Raw genomic sequence first — 21,114 nt, forward strand, 5'->3', positions numbered from 1 at the left:
TGGTTGTATTTGAAGCTAAAATAAGGCATTGCTTTGCTCCTTTCTGCCCCTTCCCAAACTTGCATCTTATACATTTTTTTTCTTTCCTTTGTTTTTAATGCTGAGCTTGTTTGAGACGAATCAAAATCAAAAGGCAGACAAAATTCCCGTGGGATTTAATGATGAGGTTTTGCTAGTGAGTGATTTTATGATTGAAAGTGACAATGAGTTATTTCTCTGAACACATTTTATTAGTTTCAAATTCATAAAAATGCTAATCCTTGGAGTATAAAAAAAATACATTTCTGGACCAACATCCACTTTCCAATGACAACGCAAGTAGAAAAAAAGACAGAAAATAACTGATGGGAAGTAATTGAGTACAAATACTTAGTTACTATTATACCACTACCGGTCTCATCTCTCCAGTTGCTCCACACGTTTACTTTTTAAATGTAGTTTTAGATGAGTTATTAATAACAAAAAAACCTTTGTGGACGACTAACTTATTTAGTTTTTGGAAAGTAGAAGGCAGTAATAATTAACGTTGCTAGGTTGCTGTCTGCTGTCAAAACAACTTGCGCGGTCACGTGTCCCCTGACGTCATCATCCCAACACTCAGCGCTCGCTGTGGTGCGTGGGGGCGGGAGGGGTTTCCATCATGGCGTCGATGCAGGTAAGAGCACAAATGACAGCGGCCCCAAGTTTATCGTGTACCTGCTTTCGTCCACACCGTTAGGACCCTTTCGTTCACCGCGTCAAGAGCATTACAAGGCTTTAATTCCTAGCGGCGATGACGTCAATGTAAACGCGGTGACATATTTCGACTTAAACTGTACAAGTCCGGCGCTCGGCTTGTGCTAGCATTACTAACGTTAGCACATCATCATCATCAACAGCACCAAGTAAAGGCTAGCGTAGAATTCAGTTAGCCGGGGCGAAATTATTCATGCCCTACCATGTATTTTTCCGACTGACACTCCGATACCTCAACTAATACGATGTAACAAGTTAACATTTAGAGCTCGTTCAGTTAAACGAGGGCCGAACGTTTGCCGTTCGGCGGAGTTAGCTTGTGAGGCGGTGCGCAGGTTGACCTGTTCTAGTTTCCTCTTGAGCTGAACAGGTGCATCGCTTTCGTAGGGGAACTACACAAGAGTGGTCAATTACAGGATACAAGCGAATAAACACCAGGACGCACCGAATGACAATGCATGTATGTGTGTAATCAACTTGAACAATGTCTGTTTCTATTTCAAAGCCAACCACTGTAAACATTTCAGATGAAAGGGACAGTGGGGTGGTTGCTCAAAAATATGAATATATTTTTATATCTTTATATCTCACACATAGTAAGACAAGTTTACTTTCAGTGGGAATTACATTTGACATTTTGTGAGTGAATCTAGCCTGGAATTTCTATGGTTTTGATTATATTTGTTTTTGCAGAAACGGCTACAAAAGGAATTATTAGCCCTGCAAAATGATCCACCCCCAGGAATGACGCTGAATGAGAAAAGTGTACAGAACACCATAACTCAGTGAGTATTCTTGTCATTTTTTTTACCCTCAAATTGCCATAACCTATCTACTAGGGCCAGGTGTATATATACATATATATATAGATAAATTCCAAGTAAAAACTTGTATATTTGCGACAGTACAGAGTGGCAAATTTGCAAGAAGAAAACTCATAAATTTACGAGAAGAAACTCGCATTTTGTGACATAAAGTGGCAAATTTGCAAGAGGAAAAAAAATCACAAATTTGCGAGATTATTTCTCGTAGATTTGCGACAAAGTGGCAAATTTGGGAGAAAAATGCTCGTGAATTTACGAGCAATAAACTAGCAGATTTGCGAGAAAAACAGCTCATGCGAGAAATACACGTAGCTTACTCTGATGTTTGTGCCAATACTTTTCAGTCGGGTTTTCAAATAAGGAGTCTAGCAGAGATTAACTATATTATATTAAGCATTCACACTTTGAATAGTTGGGTACAAGTCGCTAAATTGATATGTTCAATCTGCTTTTGTCAGCAATTGTTGCATTTACCTAAAGTCGGCTAGCTTCTGTTTGGTTAGTGTTAGTCAGCTGATAGGGGGTCAGGAAGTGTTGATGCTGTAACTTGCTGTATGTAATGTAAATTTTAGAAATTCGTCTCCATCCTGCCTTTTCATTTTATGAAGATTTTTCCATTAACCACCAGCAAATCTTCACGTTATATGCCTCCAAGTGGAGAAAAGCTAGCACCTAGTCCAGACTATAGCTATGCTATGTCTCGCAAGTTTGTGGGGGGGTTTTCTTGCAAATTTGCTAGTTTTTTTCTCAAAATTTTCAGAGGTTTTATTCTCGCAAATTTGCCACTTTATAATGTCACTAATGTTCAAGTTTATTTCTCTTACATTTTTAAATAGTTTTTTTCTTGGAATTCTACAGTGTATTTTTAGTATACAAGGCAAGGCTTCAACTTGATTCCATGGTCAGACTGAAGCAGTGTTTTGTTTGACTGACAAGTATTCCAACCAGTTCCACGGGCTTCTGCATTGAATGCACATTTTAGTGTTGAGATGTTTTGGATGGGTGTGCCTTTTAATTTTAACCTTTATAATGAGCCTTTCCGAGGGCCTGTGGGTTGACGTTGAATGACTTCCATTTGCATTAGGCAAGGCCCCAGGGAGTTTTATCATTTCCAGCTTGAAGGTCAAGACAATTCCTTTCTACAAACAAACGTGGAAGAATGCATACTTGTGGGTTTGTGTGTGTGACTGAGATAAGTTGGCCGTTTGTTTTTGTCTGTTACAGTGTATAGAATACACTGGCTACTGTTGACAGTATGATAGAGCAGATGGTTTGACTTAGAAAATGTCATGCTAGGAGTCAGTCAAGCAGTTCAAACAGGGAAAATCCTACGTCAAATATACGCTCAGCTGGCCCTTGTCTTTTTCTTACATGGTTCACCAGTTTGCCACACATAATTTCAAAGTTAATGGACTCTTAACATGCTCGATGTAATGTACAGTAGAGCCTCTAGGTCATACACACATTCAGGGACACTGGTTGACCTCTAGTTGTGTTTGGATGTTGAAAAAAAAAAAGTCTCATGGGGAATAATGAAAATAATTGTGTTGCGCAATTATCCCCAAAACATTTGGTGAACTTCTAAACTGTATAACATTTGGACTTTATTTGGCTGCCGTTGCCTGCATTCACTGCAGATTTGTACACAATTACTGTCTCGCTGTAACATTTACAGTGATATGTTAAAGCTCATAAAATTAGAAGTTTTGCGAAAATTGTTGAGGGAAATGTGTCTTGGTGTAGTTAATTAAAATGAGATATGCGAGATGCCATTGTTTATAACCCATCGTCATTCATCATTAAAAGACTATTTAACTCATTCACTCCCAGCCATAAAAGTATATTTCTATCTGTTTCCGTTTTGCAGCAACATGGCCCTGGTTGATCTCTTATACTGTTTTTGTAATAACTACCGTTCTTCAAGCGTCACACTTTAGTTCAAGAGGTTGCATCAAAGCCTTCTGTATGCTCTAGCACAGGGGTGCTCAAGTTCGGTCCTCGAGAGCCCCTATCCAGCCTGTTTTCCATGTTTCCCCCCTAAAGCACAGCTGAATCTAATGATCAGCTAATCAGCAAGCTTTGCAGAAGCCTGATAACGATCCTGTTCATGAATCAGGTGTGTTAGTGGAGAGAAACATGGAAAACAGGCTGGATAGCGGCTCTCGAGGACCAAATTTGAACACCCCTGCTCTAGCATAACCCCCCCCCAAAAAAATATATAGATAAGTTTTTGGGACACTTAAATCATTTAAAATAGAACATATTAATACGTGTTTGGGAGCAAATGATTTAAAGAGCTTTATTGTTTCTCTCTGATATGGATAGGTAAGTAGTAGTACTGATACCAGGCCTTTTTTAAAGGTATTAGTACATCGGCTGCCCTCTTGTGGCTGTTTTATGATCAAAATTAGAAACTGAAATATAAAATTGCCATTATTTTCTCTTAAAAAAAAAAGAGGGAAAAAAAAGCTCTAATATTTTTGAGTAAATCTTATGTATCAAAAGTACAAGTGGTATCGGTACTTGTTATTGGTATCAGTGGCTACTCAATATTTGAGAACTCGTACTAGTATCGGTCTGAAAAAAAAAAAGCGATATTGAACATCCCTACTAACTGATCCATTTTTTGTGACTCTCTGCTTTGACTTGTATATGATGGTTAATGTTAGTTAAAACATTTCCTGCACGAGTCAATAACAGACTTGTGATGGTGACAGTTTGTGCACTGGAACAAATTATTGATCTCTATGGGAAATTTTTTGGAGGTGACCAGTGTTTCCAGTGGAATGTGGCCGAGCCACACGATACCGCTGCGCTTCCTAGAGCTATTTTCAAACACCAAGTGTAAGCATTAGGTCTTCTCGGAGTACAGCACTGACCTCATTGTCATATGGCCTGAATGGCTGCGCACACCAGGAACGAGCAGAAAGAGCCCCAAGGCTGTAAACCCAAACAGCTACAAGTTCCTCGCTGTTCTATCAGCTTCAGTCACTAGAAGAAATTAGGCCAGTGATTATGATGCTACTATCATGACCCCTTTTTCTTATCCTTGCAATTTTACACTATGAGCAGGCAATTCTTATTCATGTTATGTGCTGGACTTATTTAATGGCATTCAATAATTTCAGCGAGTTTACCTGTTCTCAGTTTAAAAAAAAAAATCTATTCACTGAAAAGCACACCTATTATGTGTGTTTTGTGCATACTCTTAGATGCTAAAATACATGGAGGACCAAAACTGCCAAAATTAAAAATAAATAAATAAAGGACTAAAAGAGAAAATATAAATAAATAAATATAGAAAATGCAAATTAAAAATTAAATTAAAAACAATCCAAAATTTTCTATATATATCCATAAATTAAAGTAAAATAAAATACAAAAATAAAAAATGAGATATTAAAAAAATACATTTATTTTTATATTTATTTTTTGAATCTTGTTTTTTATTTTTGTATTTATTTGTACTTTTATTTATAGGTAAATATTTTTTTTGAAATTTCCATTTATATTTAATTTTTGAATTATTTTTTTTATATTCTTTTTTATTTTCACTTTTAGTCATTCATTCATTTATTTATTTTTAATTTTGGCAGTTTTGGTCCGCCATAAAAATATCCCACCTGAGAGATCAGCTTTGTACGTCAGGGAGGTTCAAGTGCATATCTTTTAATCAAATCATCTTTAAGCCATTTATTTTTAAGGGTGATGTTGTTGATGTAAAATGTTTTGGGACTAGTTTGCTGTATAACACCACTGGCCACTATTTGAGGAATTAGTGTATTGTACTCACTGTCTTTTCTGTAACATCAGGTGGATCGTAGACATGGAGGGGGCCCCCGGCACACTGTACGAAGGCGAAAAATTTCAGCTGCTCTTCAAATTTAGTAGTCGATATCCTTTTGATTCACCTCAGGTAACCACTGTGCGCGCACGTCATTTAAATGAACTTAAGTGACCTTGAGAATTATGAAGTAACTGTTTTGTCATCTGGTGTCATTTTTTGCAGGTAATGTTCACAGGGGGCAATGTACCTATCCACCCTCATGTGTATAGCAACGGTCACATCTGTCTATCCATCCTGACGGAAGACTGGTCACCAGCCCTCTCAGTGCAATCTGTTTGTCTTAGCATTATTAGCATGTTGTCCAGCTGCAAAGAAAAGGTAAGGAAACATTTGGGAAGGAGAAGGTGAATCTTAGGATGGGCTTTATAGAAATGTCCTTGGTTAATCATCAGATGTTCAAACAACACAATATTTGTTCTAATAACAGAAATTTCAACAATTGTATCATTTTTAATTGTAAATTGTAAAAAAAATTAATAAAAATAAAATAAAAATAATAATGAAACTGTCACAAAAAAAAGGCAGGGAGGTACCTTAGGCTTAGCTAAAACTCGTTACGTTCAAATATTTTAGCTAAGAAATATTTTAGCTAAGAAATATTTTTGCGTCACACTATAGCACCTCTGGGAACCTCACTGCATACACTTTTTGACAGTATATTCAATCCCTTTATGGACAGATTCTGCAAAATTGCCATAAACAGAAAATCTGTCATACTTTTGAAATCGATTCCAGCAAAGCAGCACATTGTTGTGACAGCATCCCACAAATGGATAATTAGTAACATGATGCCGTTAGTATAGTGTTTCCAATTATTATTGAACCAAGGCATCCATTTTATATAATAAAATATCCTGGCACAGAATGAAAATGACACAAAAAGTTTTTATACTGAAATGAAGTTGATCTCATCTAGTTACTCACAAACTGACTTGGTATGAAACATGAGCCAGTTCAGATGATTTACTTGCAGGAAGTCACTTAGTTAATTTTGCTGTCTGAATAGCAACAGGTGGATCAACAGGTTTCCGGTAATTGTACCTTGTGTAGTCTTATGTAACAGCATTTAATTGTTGTATTTGGGACCAAAATAAAGGCTCCCTCTGCCGGTTGCTATCAAATAGCAACACGGCGTCCTCTATTTGATAATTACCAGAAGAGATTTTAAAATTATGAACTGTGCAATAAACTATTTTGCATTTTCGTCGTCATGGACCACTTTGAAGAAATTTCGGTTTATATAGTCGAAATATGAACAGGACTGTTGTAAACCGAGCACCCTCTGTACCGTATAATCATCAAATTCCACCCCATTGACTCAAATTCATGAATTATGCCCATTCTTAGTACTACTTGATTGAATTGCTGAATTATTCAGTCAAGCTGTAGCCTAAATCCGTGTGTTTTTTTTTTCTCTCCTGCAGAAACGACCACCTGACAACTCCTTTTATGTAAGAACGTGTAACAAAAATCCAAAGAAGACAAAATGGTGGTATCACGGTGAGTACTCTCCCGACGATGAACGGAAACACGCCACTGACGTCACTGATGATCATTGTTTATCATTCCCTTCACAGATGATACTTGCTAATGTACAAAACGTTTGTAATAATCACAGAAGAAGTTCTACTGACCTACATAAAGCACTTTTTAATCATTCAGTCTCTGAACTCTGACCTTTGACTGGAACAATGGACAGACACCAATGCGCTGGAGGCTCCTGACTGCATTCCCCCAACCCGCTGGGCAATTTGATGCATGTTTTTAGTCGGTAATAACCAAGAATGGAAAACCATGGAACCGTTAAGATGCACTCTAGATGGATCATGTTTTGGGTGGATAGTAATGCAGTATGCAAGGTGTATTTTTGTGTGTGTGTGTATTTCCTGTTTTAAAATGATTATTGTTACATTTTTGCGCGTGTGTGAGGACTTTAAGGTCTTTTTGTTGTGCAATAATAACCAACCGATGGACGCATGCTTGGGCCTACAAAGGAGGATCCAAAGGGATTTCCGGAAGGGACCTGACATCATAAACCCAAGAAAATGATTCATCTATTTTATTTTATTTTATTTTTAATATATATACATTATATGCACTGAGAGTATGTAGTTAAGAGGCACTGTCATTATGTCAGCATTCCCAACACTAAGCAGCCCCCACTCATTAGTTTTGGTTTATCAAGCATCAACACAATGCTCATCATCCCACTGGAGACTGACTCTGCTGGTACATAAAAACAAAAAAACTGCGCAATAGGTCAAATGCTAAGATGTCCGGCCGAAGTGACGAGCAAGGGCCGTTTTCATTTAAAGAATGTTGCATTGTTATTTTAAAGCTTTTCTTTTTCCATGCTTCTAAAATGTCTAGTTCTTTTTTGTATTGTTTTGGAGTTGGGTCTGTTTGGATCGCTAGCCACATTTTTGATTGTGAGATATATAGTTATTTATTTTCCACAATGGTAGAGAATGAGAAAACAGGAGTAACAATAATGGCGATGTGATTCTGCCTGGTCAGCGTTATGGCTCAGGTATTTTTTTCAAATAAAGATACCTATCAGATGTTTTAACTATTTTCACCAAAAGAGACTGTTGTATTGTAAAAGTATAACATGTCTGGAGCTATTGTATATAGGGCTTTAATTTTTATTTTTGGGTGGGTGGGTGGGGGTTGGTGTTAGGAGAGATGGGTTTATTTCATAGCCTAGGAGTTGACCCTTAACGTTTTGCTAATTAGGATGTGTACAGTCAGCATATAAGTATACTATGAAATCTGAAGTAGTTTTACAGTGGCATTGCATGCATTATTTAAAAAACATTATTTACATCCAACTTGACAGCCATCTCTTTTTTTTCCCTTTTTTTTTTTTGCCCGACAACTGACAAAATTATTGGTTAATGGGTTAGATATTACAAAGTTAACCTCCTGAGGGGCTTGGTCATTTAAAGTGTAATCACTATTCCTCAAGAAACCAGTGAGATACTTGAATTTTCCATCTTGGTTGGTTTTGTGTTGCATTTACTTCCCCCCAGGTTTATTGTTTGTCTTGGGTGATGTGATTGAGATGGTACCCTTCTGCTGTAAAGATGCACAGCATAACTTTATAGGCATTGTTTAATGTATGTTGTTTTTTTCCTCCCGGGACGTTTTTAGTCTTCTCGTCTGCTGTCAGAAACAAGATGGTACGGAAATGATTGTTAACAAAGCAGCCATAACAGGATTTGTGAGAGGACTTGGCAAAAGCCTTCACAGAAGAGATTTTTTTTTTTTTTTTTTACTTGCAGGGGAATAAATTAATGGGTCATTGGTTTTTCATTTTCAATGTTGTTTGAACCCCCTAGTTGCAGATTTTATTTTTATTATTTGAGCGAAACTAATGAGGGTTTCATATTTATTTTTGGAAAAAAAAATGTTCTGGGACGTTCAAGCTCTGTATAAACGGTGCCTGTTCATTTTCATAATCGATAATAAAAGCAAAGATTCACTTTTGTTTAAATGGTGTGAGCGATCTATGAAATCGTGCTACCTTAACCTGTAATTTTGGCATTAAAAAAAAGTTTGATGGCGTAATCAGCACTGAGAAAGAACCGAGTTTTACCAGCTGCAATTTGCGTGCCAGTCATGGTAACGTTTACAAGCTCTGACTTACGCATCTTTGAATGTTAGCAACACTTACAGGTATAAAATTGAACAAAAATAAATTTAGTATAATACGTGCATTGGCTGTAATGCACAAAAAAATATGAAAGTGCATTCGGTCGACGTACGGCAGGGAAAAGTCAATCTACCGAAACAGTACTTTTTCCTGTCTAAAGCGGCGTTACTGTGACAACATATTTGAGCTTTCGAAAACTTAAAAAAAAAAGTAAAATACCTATTTTTACATTATTAAACAAAATTTAAAGTAAGTTATGTAGAAATAAAGTCTGAATGAACGCTGCTCAAGAAGAAAACTAGGACGGAACCATTCGTTCACCGCGGGGGTGTCTAATTCGTTCCAGTTTTGCATCAATGTCTTACGACGTTATAGTGGCAATATAAAACATTTAATACCATTGGGACAAACAAGACGCTATCTCCGTGCACATGTAAATGTGAATAATATGAATCTACTAGTGTTTTGATGTACTTTACTTTTTATTACCCACACTTATTAAATGGTATGTTTCAACTGCCTCCAGTTCTCTTTAGTGTTTGCCAATGTTGGAGGTGTAACTGGGGTCTGGCTCTGAACAAAGGTAAAAAATGCACACGGATATGGATTATTCGTCACTTTGTGTACTGTAAAGGTTGTCTCTGGTTTATTTGTCATGCCGCTGTCACCCCGCTTACGTTGCGGATGTGCAATGAACCGAGCCGAGACTTTCGTGGTAGATGGAGCGCTATGGTGATGCTAACAAGAGGGGTACTCGGCCGACCTGCCATGATGAGCTTGAAACCAGCTGAAGCAACGATACCATGACATTATATTGCCAAATACCACATCGCCATCCATTGCAGACTCCATAATCGTCCCGGAGTCCTTGCACATCGCGTCCATTTGTTTTGAGGGGCTGCCAGGCAGATGAAAGGTTGATTTTCTACTTGGCAACGTTAGCTTGCTGCTAAAGTGGACACAGTCGCAGCCTTCATGTATGCTGTAGGGGTCGTAGACAGCCTGCAACCCAACACCCATCCCCATATTTGAGGCAAGAAACGATTAGCTTACGGGTGGTTGTTTGGCATTCTAATTGTGCATGATGTAACGGAGGCATGGACAAATGGGTAGCCGGGAGAATGGAATGAATGACTGTCAAGCAGAAACTCGAAATGTCATGTTATTTGGTGCTAGGTTTTCCATTCATTTTACTGCCTACTTCTACGTTTACCTTGGCTTACTAGCTAATGCATTTATGCATAATGTGCAGATTCTAAACAAGTTGAGAGTGTAGTTTTTGTTGCAGGGAAAATATCAGTAATCCTCAGCACTGCTGTTCAAATTGTATGGATGCTATTATTACAAAGATGCTGGTAACACCTGAAGGCAGCTGTTATTATTAAAGATGCTGGTAACACCTGAAGGCAACGGATCCAAGAACTAGCATTTAGTTGCAGTGGTACATAATTGAGTTTTCTCCACACCCAGATGTGCTCATTTACTTGGCAAAGTTTGTGAAATATTGCCAGTTCTTGCGACTGAAGGGGTTTGTTTCACGGTTTTCTGAAATGGCTTGTAAGGTCATTTGAATTATATTAAAACTAAAATACACTCTAGACACACAGACTCACACAAGCTATTTTTTTTCACAAGGAGGTATGTGGAAGTGAATTTTAAACTGGCGATGAAAACGTTCATACGGACTATGGAAATAATATCAGCGAAGATATATAGTCAAATTTTGAATTTGGTCATCTATACGGCTGCAGCTATCAAACATTTTAGTATCCTACTGAATGTTATGGAATATTCAAACTATATTTTTGTTGGTTTAAAGAGCAATTTTGAATATGCAAAAGAAAACAAGATGCCACCTGTTTTCTGAATTTGGGCCGTGATTGGTCATTACCTGAGCTCTAAATGTGGCATCATTTTCATTCGACAGCAAGTGGCAAAATGGCCGCCCCTTCAAGTGGATTTAAAAAAAAAGGTGGATTTTGCTGCTTAATTCATATTCCACAGTTACAATATTAATCAGAATACCGTGTTTAGACTAGTGGGGCTGCATAATACATATTGTAAAGATTTTTTTTCATTTTATTTTTTTTTACTTAATACTACATAGCCACAGGGTAAAGCATCTGTAATGAGAAAAAGAAGGCAATGTTATTATTAACTTTGGCCTTTGTTGACTGTCGATTTCTATGAGAGCTGACTTCAAAATGTGAGTGCAAGGCCACTGTGGCATTCAGGATTCCCCTTTTTTTCCAGTGGAGCTTAGCAGCAGTAACATGAGTAAAGCTCCTTCAAATAAAGCTTCATTGTCTGTGTGAAATGGCTACCGGGGAATCTGAATGTGTGCTTCGCAGGGCGCCTCTCAGTTTAAAGTCTGAGCTAGTTTTGCTTAAATGCTCTACCTTTGGTTAAGGGATTTGAATGCTTGTAACTTAGAAATTCGTTGTACGGTGGAACATTAATGACCGAACACCATCTGTTTCACAGTGCCAATATATTTGGATTCAAAAGAAAAAATTGCATAGGAAATAATGAAAATTAATATTATTAAACTTTTATTAATTGTGCTGACATTGTACTCCGATGTCGAGATTATTTTTGCCCCGGACTGGGTCGTCCCTTCATCTCTATCTAAAAACGTGATTGCATGTGCGATTGTATATTTAAATGATAGTGGTCTTTTTTTTCCAGGAATAGAGCATGGCTCAAGTAAAAGTACAGACCTCAGCACCCCAGGCTGCTCCTGCCCTCTCCTCCGGAGGTCCTCTGGCGGCCATGGCCAGCCCAGGATCCCTGGGTCTGCAGCCCTCTGTCAACGGCACAGGCCCGTCCCCCACACCCACCTGCCCCGCTCCTGCAGCTGGATATGGGGACGCTCCTGTGTCTGCCACACCGCCAGGTAGGGATATTCAAGTACTGGTAGTAGGTATTGGATCGAGATAGACAGATATGGTTTTGTCAGGGCCGATATATATACTGATTATTAGTAGTTAAGGACGCCGATAAACGATATTTGGAGTCAATATTCATTTTCACTAAAAGGGAAAATATAAACTCCAGCTCTACATATTTAAAACAAAAAAACAAACATTTTTAAAACATTTTTATTGAGCAACTTTTAGGGTTCATAAAATATTTGAGTTAAAAAAAAAATCTTAGTCAAAAGACGTCTTTGTTTTAAAAATCTAACAAAAAGTTCATTGAGCTCCCAGGGGCAGTATACTGCATGTCTACAAAAGTTACATAAAAACTTAATTAAATAGCTACCTATTGTTTTCTAAAGTAAATAAAGTTTTCCAAAATTTCAAAATATGTTAAGTATTAAAATTTTACTTACCGGTATCTTATTTTTAATTTCAAACAAAAACAGAAGGTGCAGAGAGTTCCTAGGTTTAGTAGAATCTTTGCAAATTTAAATACCCGCTAATTAGTTCCCTGAAGTTAACACTTAAAAAAAAAAAGATCTATTATCAGCTGTATGATTCTTCAAAATGACTGATACCGATATTCGTCAAAATGGGAATATTGGCGCCGATAATCGATGGGTCTGTCCCTAGTATCGGACCGATACCATGTACATTCATGGTAAAGCTAGTTTTAAATCTGGAAAAAGATATGGAATTTAGACATTTTGAATGTGTAGAAACCCTGTTTTAATAAAACTGGTATTCTCCCCGCAACAAGTCTTGACGGACTCATCGCCCTCTGATCACACCACTACAAAATGAAAAGCACTTTCCCTGCGGTCCAGTATTCAGCGTTGTCTTTCTCTATGTACTGTCATCAGGTTCGCCCGAGGAGAACATGGCAAACCCTAAAGAGAAAACTCCAATGTGTTTGGTGAATGAGTTAGCCCGCTTCAATCGGATCCAGCCACAGTACAAGCTCCTCAATGAGAGAGGCCCTGCACATGCTAAGGTGAGGACAAAAAACAGAAATTCAATCTATCATTATTATTAGTATTAGTGTTTGTTACGATTATTCGAGTAATAATATCTAAACATCCAACAACAATGTCAATTGAATAGCTTCATGACTTCAATGGCATAAACGACTTAAAATTTGATAAAAAAGCAATGACTTTTTTTTTTTTTGTTGTTTATAACATGGTGTCATAACGTGGCGTTGCCACTGGGTGTCGCTGTTGCAGATCTTCACAGTGCAGTTGACTCTTGGGGAGCAGGTCTGGGAGGCAGATGGCTCTAGCATTAAAAAGGCTCAGCATTCCACAGCCTCCAAAGCTCTGGATGAGAGTGTCCTTCCCAGGCCAATGCCCCGCTCACCTAAAGTAGACATCAACAGCAATCCAGGTACGGTTAGGAAAGAGGAAACCTCTCAGCTCGTGTGTTTTTGAAAGATCACATGAAAGTAGTGTTAATTTTATCAGCCATTTTTAAATTTTGTCCAGTTTCAATCATGCTTGTTAGTTAACATAGTTAGTCAACCACATCTCAATTTATTTAGTCAATTTTTAGTCAATTATGAATTCAGCATTTTAGTCTTTAATTTAGTCCAAGATAGTCAACAAAAACTGTCAACGTTTTAGTCGGGACAATCAATTTTACCCAAGTGTATATTTTTTGTCAGCAGATAATGTTGAACATTTCAGATGTAAAACTATTTGACATAAAAATGTATTTCATCTTTTTGATGGAAAACAACATGACACACAATTACAGTATATCAACAAGAGGCTACTATGGCTACAAGCTAGTAAATTAGCCAGCATTAGTTAGCGTTCGGATTAATATCATTGTTGGAACGTTATAGCCGTTGGATTAATGTAACATTATAACTATAATTGACTTTTCTTTTAACCGTTCATCGTGAATCCACCTCCTGTCTGTCCCATGTGTTAATCTACATGTTGCACTCGCTAGCTGCAGATTTGTTAGGATGTGTGTCACTGTTTCACAATTTCAGTGTCACCGTGACAGATTAGCAAAGGCAACATTTTACAAAATCGTGTAATTTGTTCATGAACTAAAATGTTCATAGATTTTAGTCCACTTTTTATCAAGTGAAGTACAATTTCTTCTCGTCTTCATTAGTCGTTGAAAATACATACTGATTTAGTCCCAGTCATTGTTTATTAATGAGGGTTTTAGTCTAGTCTAGTCTAGTTTTAGAAAACTGTTTGTTGATGAAATAATTTTTGTTAAGTTTTCGTTGATGAAATTAACACTACATGAAAGATGTTTTGATTGCATGCAATGAGTACAAAAACTGCAAAGCTACTTTGTACATTTATTTCCATGACAATTAGTGGATGTAAACACACAAAAAAAAGTTTTAAAAAAATATGTGTAACGTTACAGTATATGAATGTTGTAGTCGTGTCATCGGATTTGCGGCTGAATGTGTTGGACATTCGGGTTAAGAGAGGGGCAGAGCTGTCAACCGATCACCACCTGGTGGTGTGTTGGCTCTGATGGTAAGATGCTGGTCCGACCGGGCAGACCCAAACGTATTGTGAGGGTCTGCTGGGAACGTCTGGCAGAATCCCGTCAGAAAGAGTTTCAACACCCACCTCCGGCAGAACTTCTCCCTTATCCCGAGGGAAGCGTGTGACATTGAGTCCGAGTGGACCATGTTCCGCGCTTCGATGGCTCAGGCGGCCGATCGGAGCTGTGGCCGTAAGGTGGTTTGTGCCTGTTGTGGCGGCAATCCTCGAACCCGCTGGTGGACACCAGTGGTAAGGGATGCCGTCAAGCTGAAGGAGGAGTCCTATTTGCGCCTTTTTGGCCTGTGGGACTCAGGAGGCTGCTGACGGGTACCGGCTGGCCAAGCAGAATGCGGCTTCGGCGGTCGCTGAGGCAAAAACTCGGACATGGGAGGAGTTCGGTGAGGCCACGAAAAACGACTTACGGACGGCTTCGAAGAAATTCTGGTCCACCGTCCGGCGTTTCAGGAGAGGAAAGCAGTGCGCCATTAACACTATATAGTGGAGATTGTGTGCTGCTGACCTCGACTCGTCGTGACTCAGTGGGGAGAATACTTCGAAGACCTCCTCAAATCCACTGACACGGTCTGGGGACTCTGAGTTGGGCTTCCCTATCTCTGGGGTCGAAGTCACTGAGGTGGTTGGAAAGCTCCTTGGTGATTGATGAGATCCACCCGGAGTTCCTAAAGGCTCTGGATGTTGTGGGGCTTTCGTGGTTGACACGCCTCTACAACATCGCATGGACATCGGGGACAGTGCCTCTGGATTGGCAGACCTGGGTGGTGGTCCCCCTTTTTAAGAATCTCGGATTCAGGAGGGGCAGTGTGGTTTTCGTCCCGGCCGTCTAACAGTGGACCATCTCTACACCCTCGGCAGGGTCCCTGAGGGTGCATGAGAATTCGCCCAACCAGTCCACATGTGCTTTGTGGACTTGGAGAAGGCGTTTGACAGTGTCCCCCGGGGAGTCCTGTGGGGGGTGCTTCGGGAGTACGGGGTACCGAGCCCCCTGTACGACCAATGTCAGAGTTTGGTCCTCATTGCCGGCAGTAAGTCGAATTTGTTTCAAGTGAGGGTTGGACTCCGCCAAGGTTGCCCTATGTCACCGATTCTGTTCATAATTTTTATGGACAGAACTTCTAGGCGCAGCTGAGGCGTTGAGGGGGTCCGGTTTGGTGGCCTCAACATTGCATCTCTGCTTTTTGCAGATGATGTGGTGCTGTTGGCTTCATCAAGCCGTGATCTCCAGCTCTCACTGAAGCGGTTCGTGGCCGAGTGTGAAGCGGTTGGGATGAAAATCAGCACCTCCAAATCCGAGACCATGGTCCTCAGTCGGAAAAGGGTGGAGTGCCCTCTCCGGGTCGAGGATGAGATCCTGCCCCAAGTGGAGGAGTTCAAGTATCTTGGGGTCTTGTTCACGAGTGAGGGTAGATTAGAGCGGGAGATCGACAGGCGGATCGGTGCAGCGTCTGCAGTGATGCGGACGCTGTATCGGTCCGTTGTGGTAAAGAAGGAGCTGAGCCAAAAGGCAAAGCTCTCAATTTACCGGTCGATCTACGTTCCTACCCTCACCTATGGTCACGAGCTGTGGGTCGTGACCGAAAGAACAAGATCCCGGATACACGCGGCCAAAATGAGTTTCCTCCGCAGGGTATCCGGGCTCTCTCTTAGAGATAGGGTGAGAATCTCGGTCATCCGGGAGGGACTCAGTTTTGAGCCACTACTCCTCCACGTTGAGAGGAACCAGTTGAGGTGGCTCGGGCATCTGGTTCGGATGCCTCCTGGACGCCTCTCTGGGGAGGTGGAAGTTCCGGCCATGTCCCACCGGCGGGAGGCCCCGGGGACGACCCAGGACACGCTGGAGAGACTACGTCTCTCGGCTGGCCTGGGAACGCCTTGGGATCCCGTCGGAGGAGCTGGCTGAAGTGGCTGGGGAGAGGGAAGTCTAGGCTTCCCTGCTAAAGCTGCTGCCCCCGCGACCCGACCCCAGATAAGCGGTAGATGATGGATGGATGGATGGATGGATGGATGGATGGATGGATGGATATATATATATATATATATTGGCATAAAAAAGACAATTTCACCAGAATAAAGCTGTACATATTCTTGAGTTAATTTCAAAATGTTCATACAAACATCTGAGACCAGCATTAATCTTGTATTGTTTCTCATGTAAACTTAACCATATTGTTCCACATGCACATCCGCACACAGGCAGTATAACACCAACAGTGGAGCTGAACGGTTTGGCTATGAAGAGAGGCGAGCCGGCTGTCTACAGGCCTTTAGATCCCAAACCCATGCCCAACTACAGAGCTTGTTACAACTTCAGAGGCATGTTTAACCAAAGGTAAGCTATATTATGTTATGTCTTTCAGTTATAGATAAACTTTGGACAACACAATTTTGAGCTGACTTGGACATAGGAACAACGAAGACTGGTTGACAGATAGGCAACACATTGACAATTTAAAGTTGTCAATTAAGATCAAGGTTATTTTAGTTGATGAAAACCAACGAAAAAACAAAAACAATTCTGTTAATGAAATAAAATAAAAACGAAAATTCTTTTTAAAAAACGAAAGCTAACTGAAACTAACTATAATTATAGCGAAAATGTCCTTAGTTTGAGTTTTTGGTACCGTTATTAATATACCGTAATACATGAGCCTTTGGGATGACTTTAAATGTGATTTTAAGTACATTTATTTCGAAATCAACTGGAATAAGAACGTTTGAAAGTGTGTCACACAAAAGTGATGTCATCAAGCAGCAGCCAATAGAAAATCACTTTCACATGACGTCGCTCCAAGGCGACAATTTTGCGTGTTTGACTTTTGCCTCCAAAGGCTCGGCTCGCCTGCTTTTTCATTGAAGTCAGACGAAATGCAACGCTCTGTAAGAATTTTGTTACTTTTTTCATTTTTCCATGATGTTTATTAAATATTGTGCACAAGTAATACACATGTTTTTTAAAAATGAAAACTAATACTGAAACTAAACTAAAAATAAGCATTTTTCTTAAATAACTCAAACTAATAAAAACTAACAGAACCACACTGATAATTAAAACTAACTAAATTAAAAAAAAAAAAAAAACGAAATACAAACTAACTAAAATGAAAATTCCCAAACTATAATAACCCCAATTAAGATACATGTTTCTGGAATGTGGGAGGAAGTCACAAAATATTAACTTTGAAATAATTGGATGTCTGTCCATTGACGTGTTTCCCACCAGATGGCAGTGTTGCCTCATTTTAAAATTTTTGAATTGCTTCTGTTCAGTGGCCTGAACACCCATTTTGTGGCTTCCAAGCCAGAAATGAAATTGAGGTTTACTCACAGGATGTCATCATTGAAGTTGGAAAACAAAATCCTGTGGTGTGTACTTTGGGTTTATTTTTAAAATGTCTAAACATCTCAAAGATTAAAGAATGATTCAGTGTCATTGTTGGTTAAATGAGTCTTGTCAACAGGCAGTCTGGCATCTGGCTCACATTTTCTATTTGATCTGTGCAGTAACAAACAGGGTGAAAGACAAATGTCTGGTCTGTTTGCTACTTTTGTGCCACTTTTCAAGTACGGGTAAGCCGGAGTGGACTCGCGCAGGCTCAAAAAGAGCATCCATTACCACAAGGTCATTTATGTTTTCACGAGGTCTCTTTCTTTCAGTGGGATTAATGAAAGCGAGACCTTGTGAATATGAATTCTCTTCATCCGGTGACGGACTGTGCGGCAGAGTGACAGGCCATAGCTGCAATCGGTCATCCTAATGACGCTGCGGTGAAACGAAGGTTTCCATATGCCCATGTCCTTACCTATTATGATGAATAAGAGTGATCTCGAATCATGTTGATGGAAAATCTTCTCATTAAAAGGGCAGTCTGGCTCTGATCCATCAGCGCTTTAATCACCACCAGGACTCATATTGATTCATTCAGAAAGTGCTTTGATGAAAAAATCTAGCAATAATATGTAATGAGCATTTATCAGCGTCTTAATGAATCTTATTTATGGCGAAAGGCATGTGAATAATTTCTGACCATCCCTGTCCACTTTAAAATTAGCAATTGATCATTTGTGGTGTTGCAACCGTCCCATTGTTCATTCTGAAATACGACATTGGAGAACATCCCCCTTGGTGTGTCGCTTATAGTTTTCAAGTGAGTCAACCAGTGAAGAAATCCTGTTTCAATGTTATGTAAATAAATTGTTACATCAACATGTTCTTGTGAATAATCGATGAAAATCATGTTCTCCTTGGAACACCCAATTCCTTTGAGTCAGTCAAGGCCGTAAGTAATTGTTCCCAAAACGACCATTAAATGTTTACCCTAAAAAGGCAGCATTGTCCCGAGCTTCGTCTTGAATTGCTCCATGTTTTCCCGACTTTTACGTCCGTCGCCCCAGTAGGTGTTCTGTTAGAATTTGGAGTTGGGACAGGATTTCCCCTCCTTAAGGAGCAAGCCTGACCACCCACCCTCTCCCACACCTAATTTGGTTATGTCAGTAACATTTTGTCAGCTGGAGGAATGAACGTCTGGGGGTTCTCTACCCTGTGACATTTCCTCATGTGAACATGCTGACATACTGAATGGGATGTTACTGTTGTTATGTCAGAAACAAAGGGGAAGCCAGTGTTCGCAATCGGGCGTCCGGCATTTTCGTTTCTCAGATTTTAAATATATAAATACAGTAGAAACTCCCATCACGCACAACCTGTTTCACATTACAGGTTGGCATCCGATTTATTTACATTTCGAAGCTTCCTGTTAAAATAATCAAAATAAGTGCATTTCTCTGACTATTCTCAAACATATAACTAAACTAACTAAAAATAAGATAAGCCCTATTAGGATTTTACTTTACTTTTTTTCTTCTTTTTTTTTTTCTTTCTTCTAAGGAGAGCTCAATATTGTTCATTCGATTTGACATCATCATTGCTCTCCTTTTTTAAAAAATAAATAAATAAATAAATGTTTTGTTTTTTTTACATAGCATCCCGTGTACCGTATATTTTTCTTTTCTCACATCCCCTTAACCATTGTTGTTGTGCTTACATCTCGTATGACGTCATGCATGAATGCAGTTCAACACTTAACCAGGCTTAGTTTTCCTTATTTAGATTTTTTTCACTCTGTTTATTTAACCCAAAACGGTGGGTCAAATTAAAGTAAATACCCACAAAGCAACACAATTTTGGGGGTTGTTTTTTGGGTTATTCATTTGACCCAACTCTTTGGGTGAATTGAATAACCCAATTGAATTGGGGCAAAAATGAACCAACTCAACTTTTTGAATTATGTAACCCAAAAAGTTGGGTCAAATTAAAAATAAATACCCACAAAGCAAAGCAACCAAATTTCAGGGCTAGTTTTGTGTGTTATTCATTTGTCACAATAATAACCCAACTTTTTGACTTGTTTATGAACAAGTTAGGTCAACATAGGTTAATAACCTACAAACCACCCCAAAAATTGGGTTCATTTGTGGGTATTTACTTTAATTTGATCCAACCTTTTGGTTTAATAAAATAATCCAATGGAATTGGGTCAAAAATTAACTAACCCAATTTTTTGATTTAACTCAGTTAGGTCAAATTAAATTATTAATCCACAAACAACACAAACAAATTGGGTTGCTTTGTGGGTTATTAATTTGAAAAAAAAAAATCATTTAATTGAATAACCCAATTGAGTTAGGTAAAAAAAATAACCAACCCAATATTTGAGTTATTTAACCCAAAAGGTTGGGTCAAATTAAATTAAAAAACCCACAAAGCAACCCAATTTTGAAGGTTTTGTGGGGACCCAACATTTTCGGTTTAGCCTAAATGAATAACCCTAAAAAGTTAGGTCGGCCACTTTTTGACCCAATTTGGGTTATATTTGGCCAAACTGTTTTTAGAGTGTTGGATTGAAAGCTGCTTGATGAGCTCAAGTAGACTAGTTAACCCTGCAGGCCTGTTTTTTTTATTTTGTTAAAGTCAATCTTTTTATGTAGTCGTTCACATTACAAAAATAAATGCGACTGTAGTTGCTCATTTCAGAATGATAGAGGAGCGCAGCAGCAGGAGGTAAAAATATTTTGGAGAAATGAGACGACACTCTTTGAATATCCTCATTTCTACTAAAGATGACGTCACGTCATTGCCTCGTGTAACAAATAAACCTTTCAACGTTGATATCACCACAAACGTCCACGTCATGCTTCATGTTTAGGCAGTGTGAAATAGCCTTTGCTTATTTGCCCAATCAACAGTTGAAAATGTTTTGATTTTGTGTGCGTGCGTGCTTGTGTGCGCGTGTGTGCGTGTATAGTACACTGATTAGAGAGACACAATGACAACACATACTGTAACTATTCATTTAATGAAAAGAAAGCCTCCAACTAGAAGTAGCAATATAGCACTGACTTGTTTGCACTCGTTTTTGTCAAGTCAGTAGTCAGTTTTCCTTTTTTAATTTTTTTTTATATATATTTTTTTGGGGAGATCTCAGTATTGATCATTTGAAATGTCATCATCATTGTTCTCCCTTTTTTTTTTTTTTTTTTGTATGTGTGTTTGTGCGTGTGTGCGTGCGTGTGTGTGTGCGTGCGTGCGTGCGTG

General features: G+C 39.0%; 2 protein-coding genes across 3 annotated transcripts in view; both read left to right on the plus strand.

Moving 5' to 3' along the window:
* Positions 1–574: 574 nt before the first annotated feature.
* ube2wb (ubiquitin conjugating enzyme E2 Wb) lies at positions 575–7,975 on the plus strand. Of its 2 annotated transcripts, none has more exons than XM_077554182.1 (6): positions 575–655; positions 1,429–1,520; positions 5,373–5,475; positions 5,569–5,724; positions 6,831–6,906; positions 6,984–7,975. In XM_077554182.1, the coding sequence occupies exons 1-6, from the start codon at positions 641–643 to the stop codon at positions 6,995–6,997; spliced, it is 456 nt and encodes a 151-aa protein (XP_077410308.1). In that variant the 5' UTR covers positions 575–640; the 3' UTR covers positions 6,998–7,975. The 2 variants fall into 2 exon arrangements, with proteins under 2 accessions (XP_077410308.1, XP_077410309.1); XM_077554183.1 differs by lacking the exon at positions 575–655 and adding an exon at positions 694–1,195.
* Positions 7,976–9,523: 1,548 nt separating this feature from the next.
* Positions 9,524–21,114, plus strand: part of stau2 (staufen double-stranded RNA binding protein 2) — a 100,606-nt gene continuing 89,015 nt past the window's right edge. The window contains exons 1-5 of the mRNA XM_077554180.1: positions 9,524–9,644; positions 11,750–11,957; positions 12,846–12,976; positions 13,209–13,368; positions 16,716–16,851. Of these exons, the coding sequence (XP_077410306.1) occupies positions 11,759–11,957; positions 12,846–12,976; positions 13,209–13,368; positions 16,716–16,851 (626 nt within the window). The 5' untranslated portion in view covers positions 9,524–9,644; positions 11,750–11,758. The remainder of the gene's footprint in view (positions 9,645–11,749; positions 11,958–12,845; positions 12,977–13,208; positions 13,369–16,715; positions 16,852–21,114) is intronic.

This window comes from Vanacampus margaritifer, chromosome 20, assembly GCF_051991255.1.
Source record: "Vanacampus margaritifer isolate UIUO_Vmar chromosome 20, RoL_Vmar_1.0, whole genome shotgun sequence".
NCBI lineage: Eukaryota > Metazoa > Chordata > Actinopteri > Syngnathiformes > Syngnathidae > Vanacampus > Vanacampus margaritifer.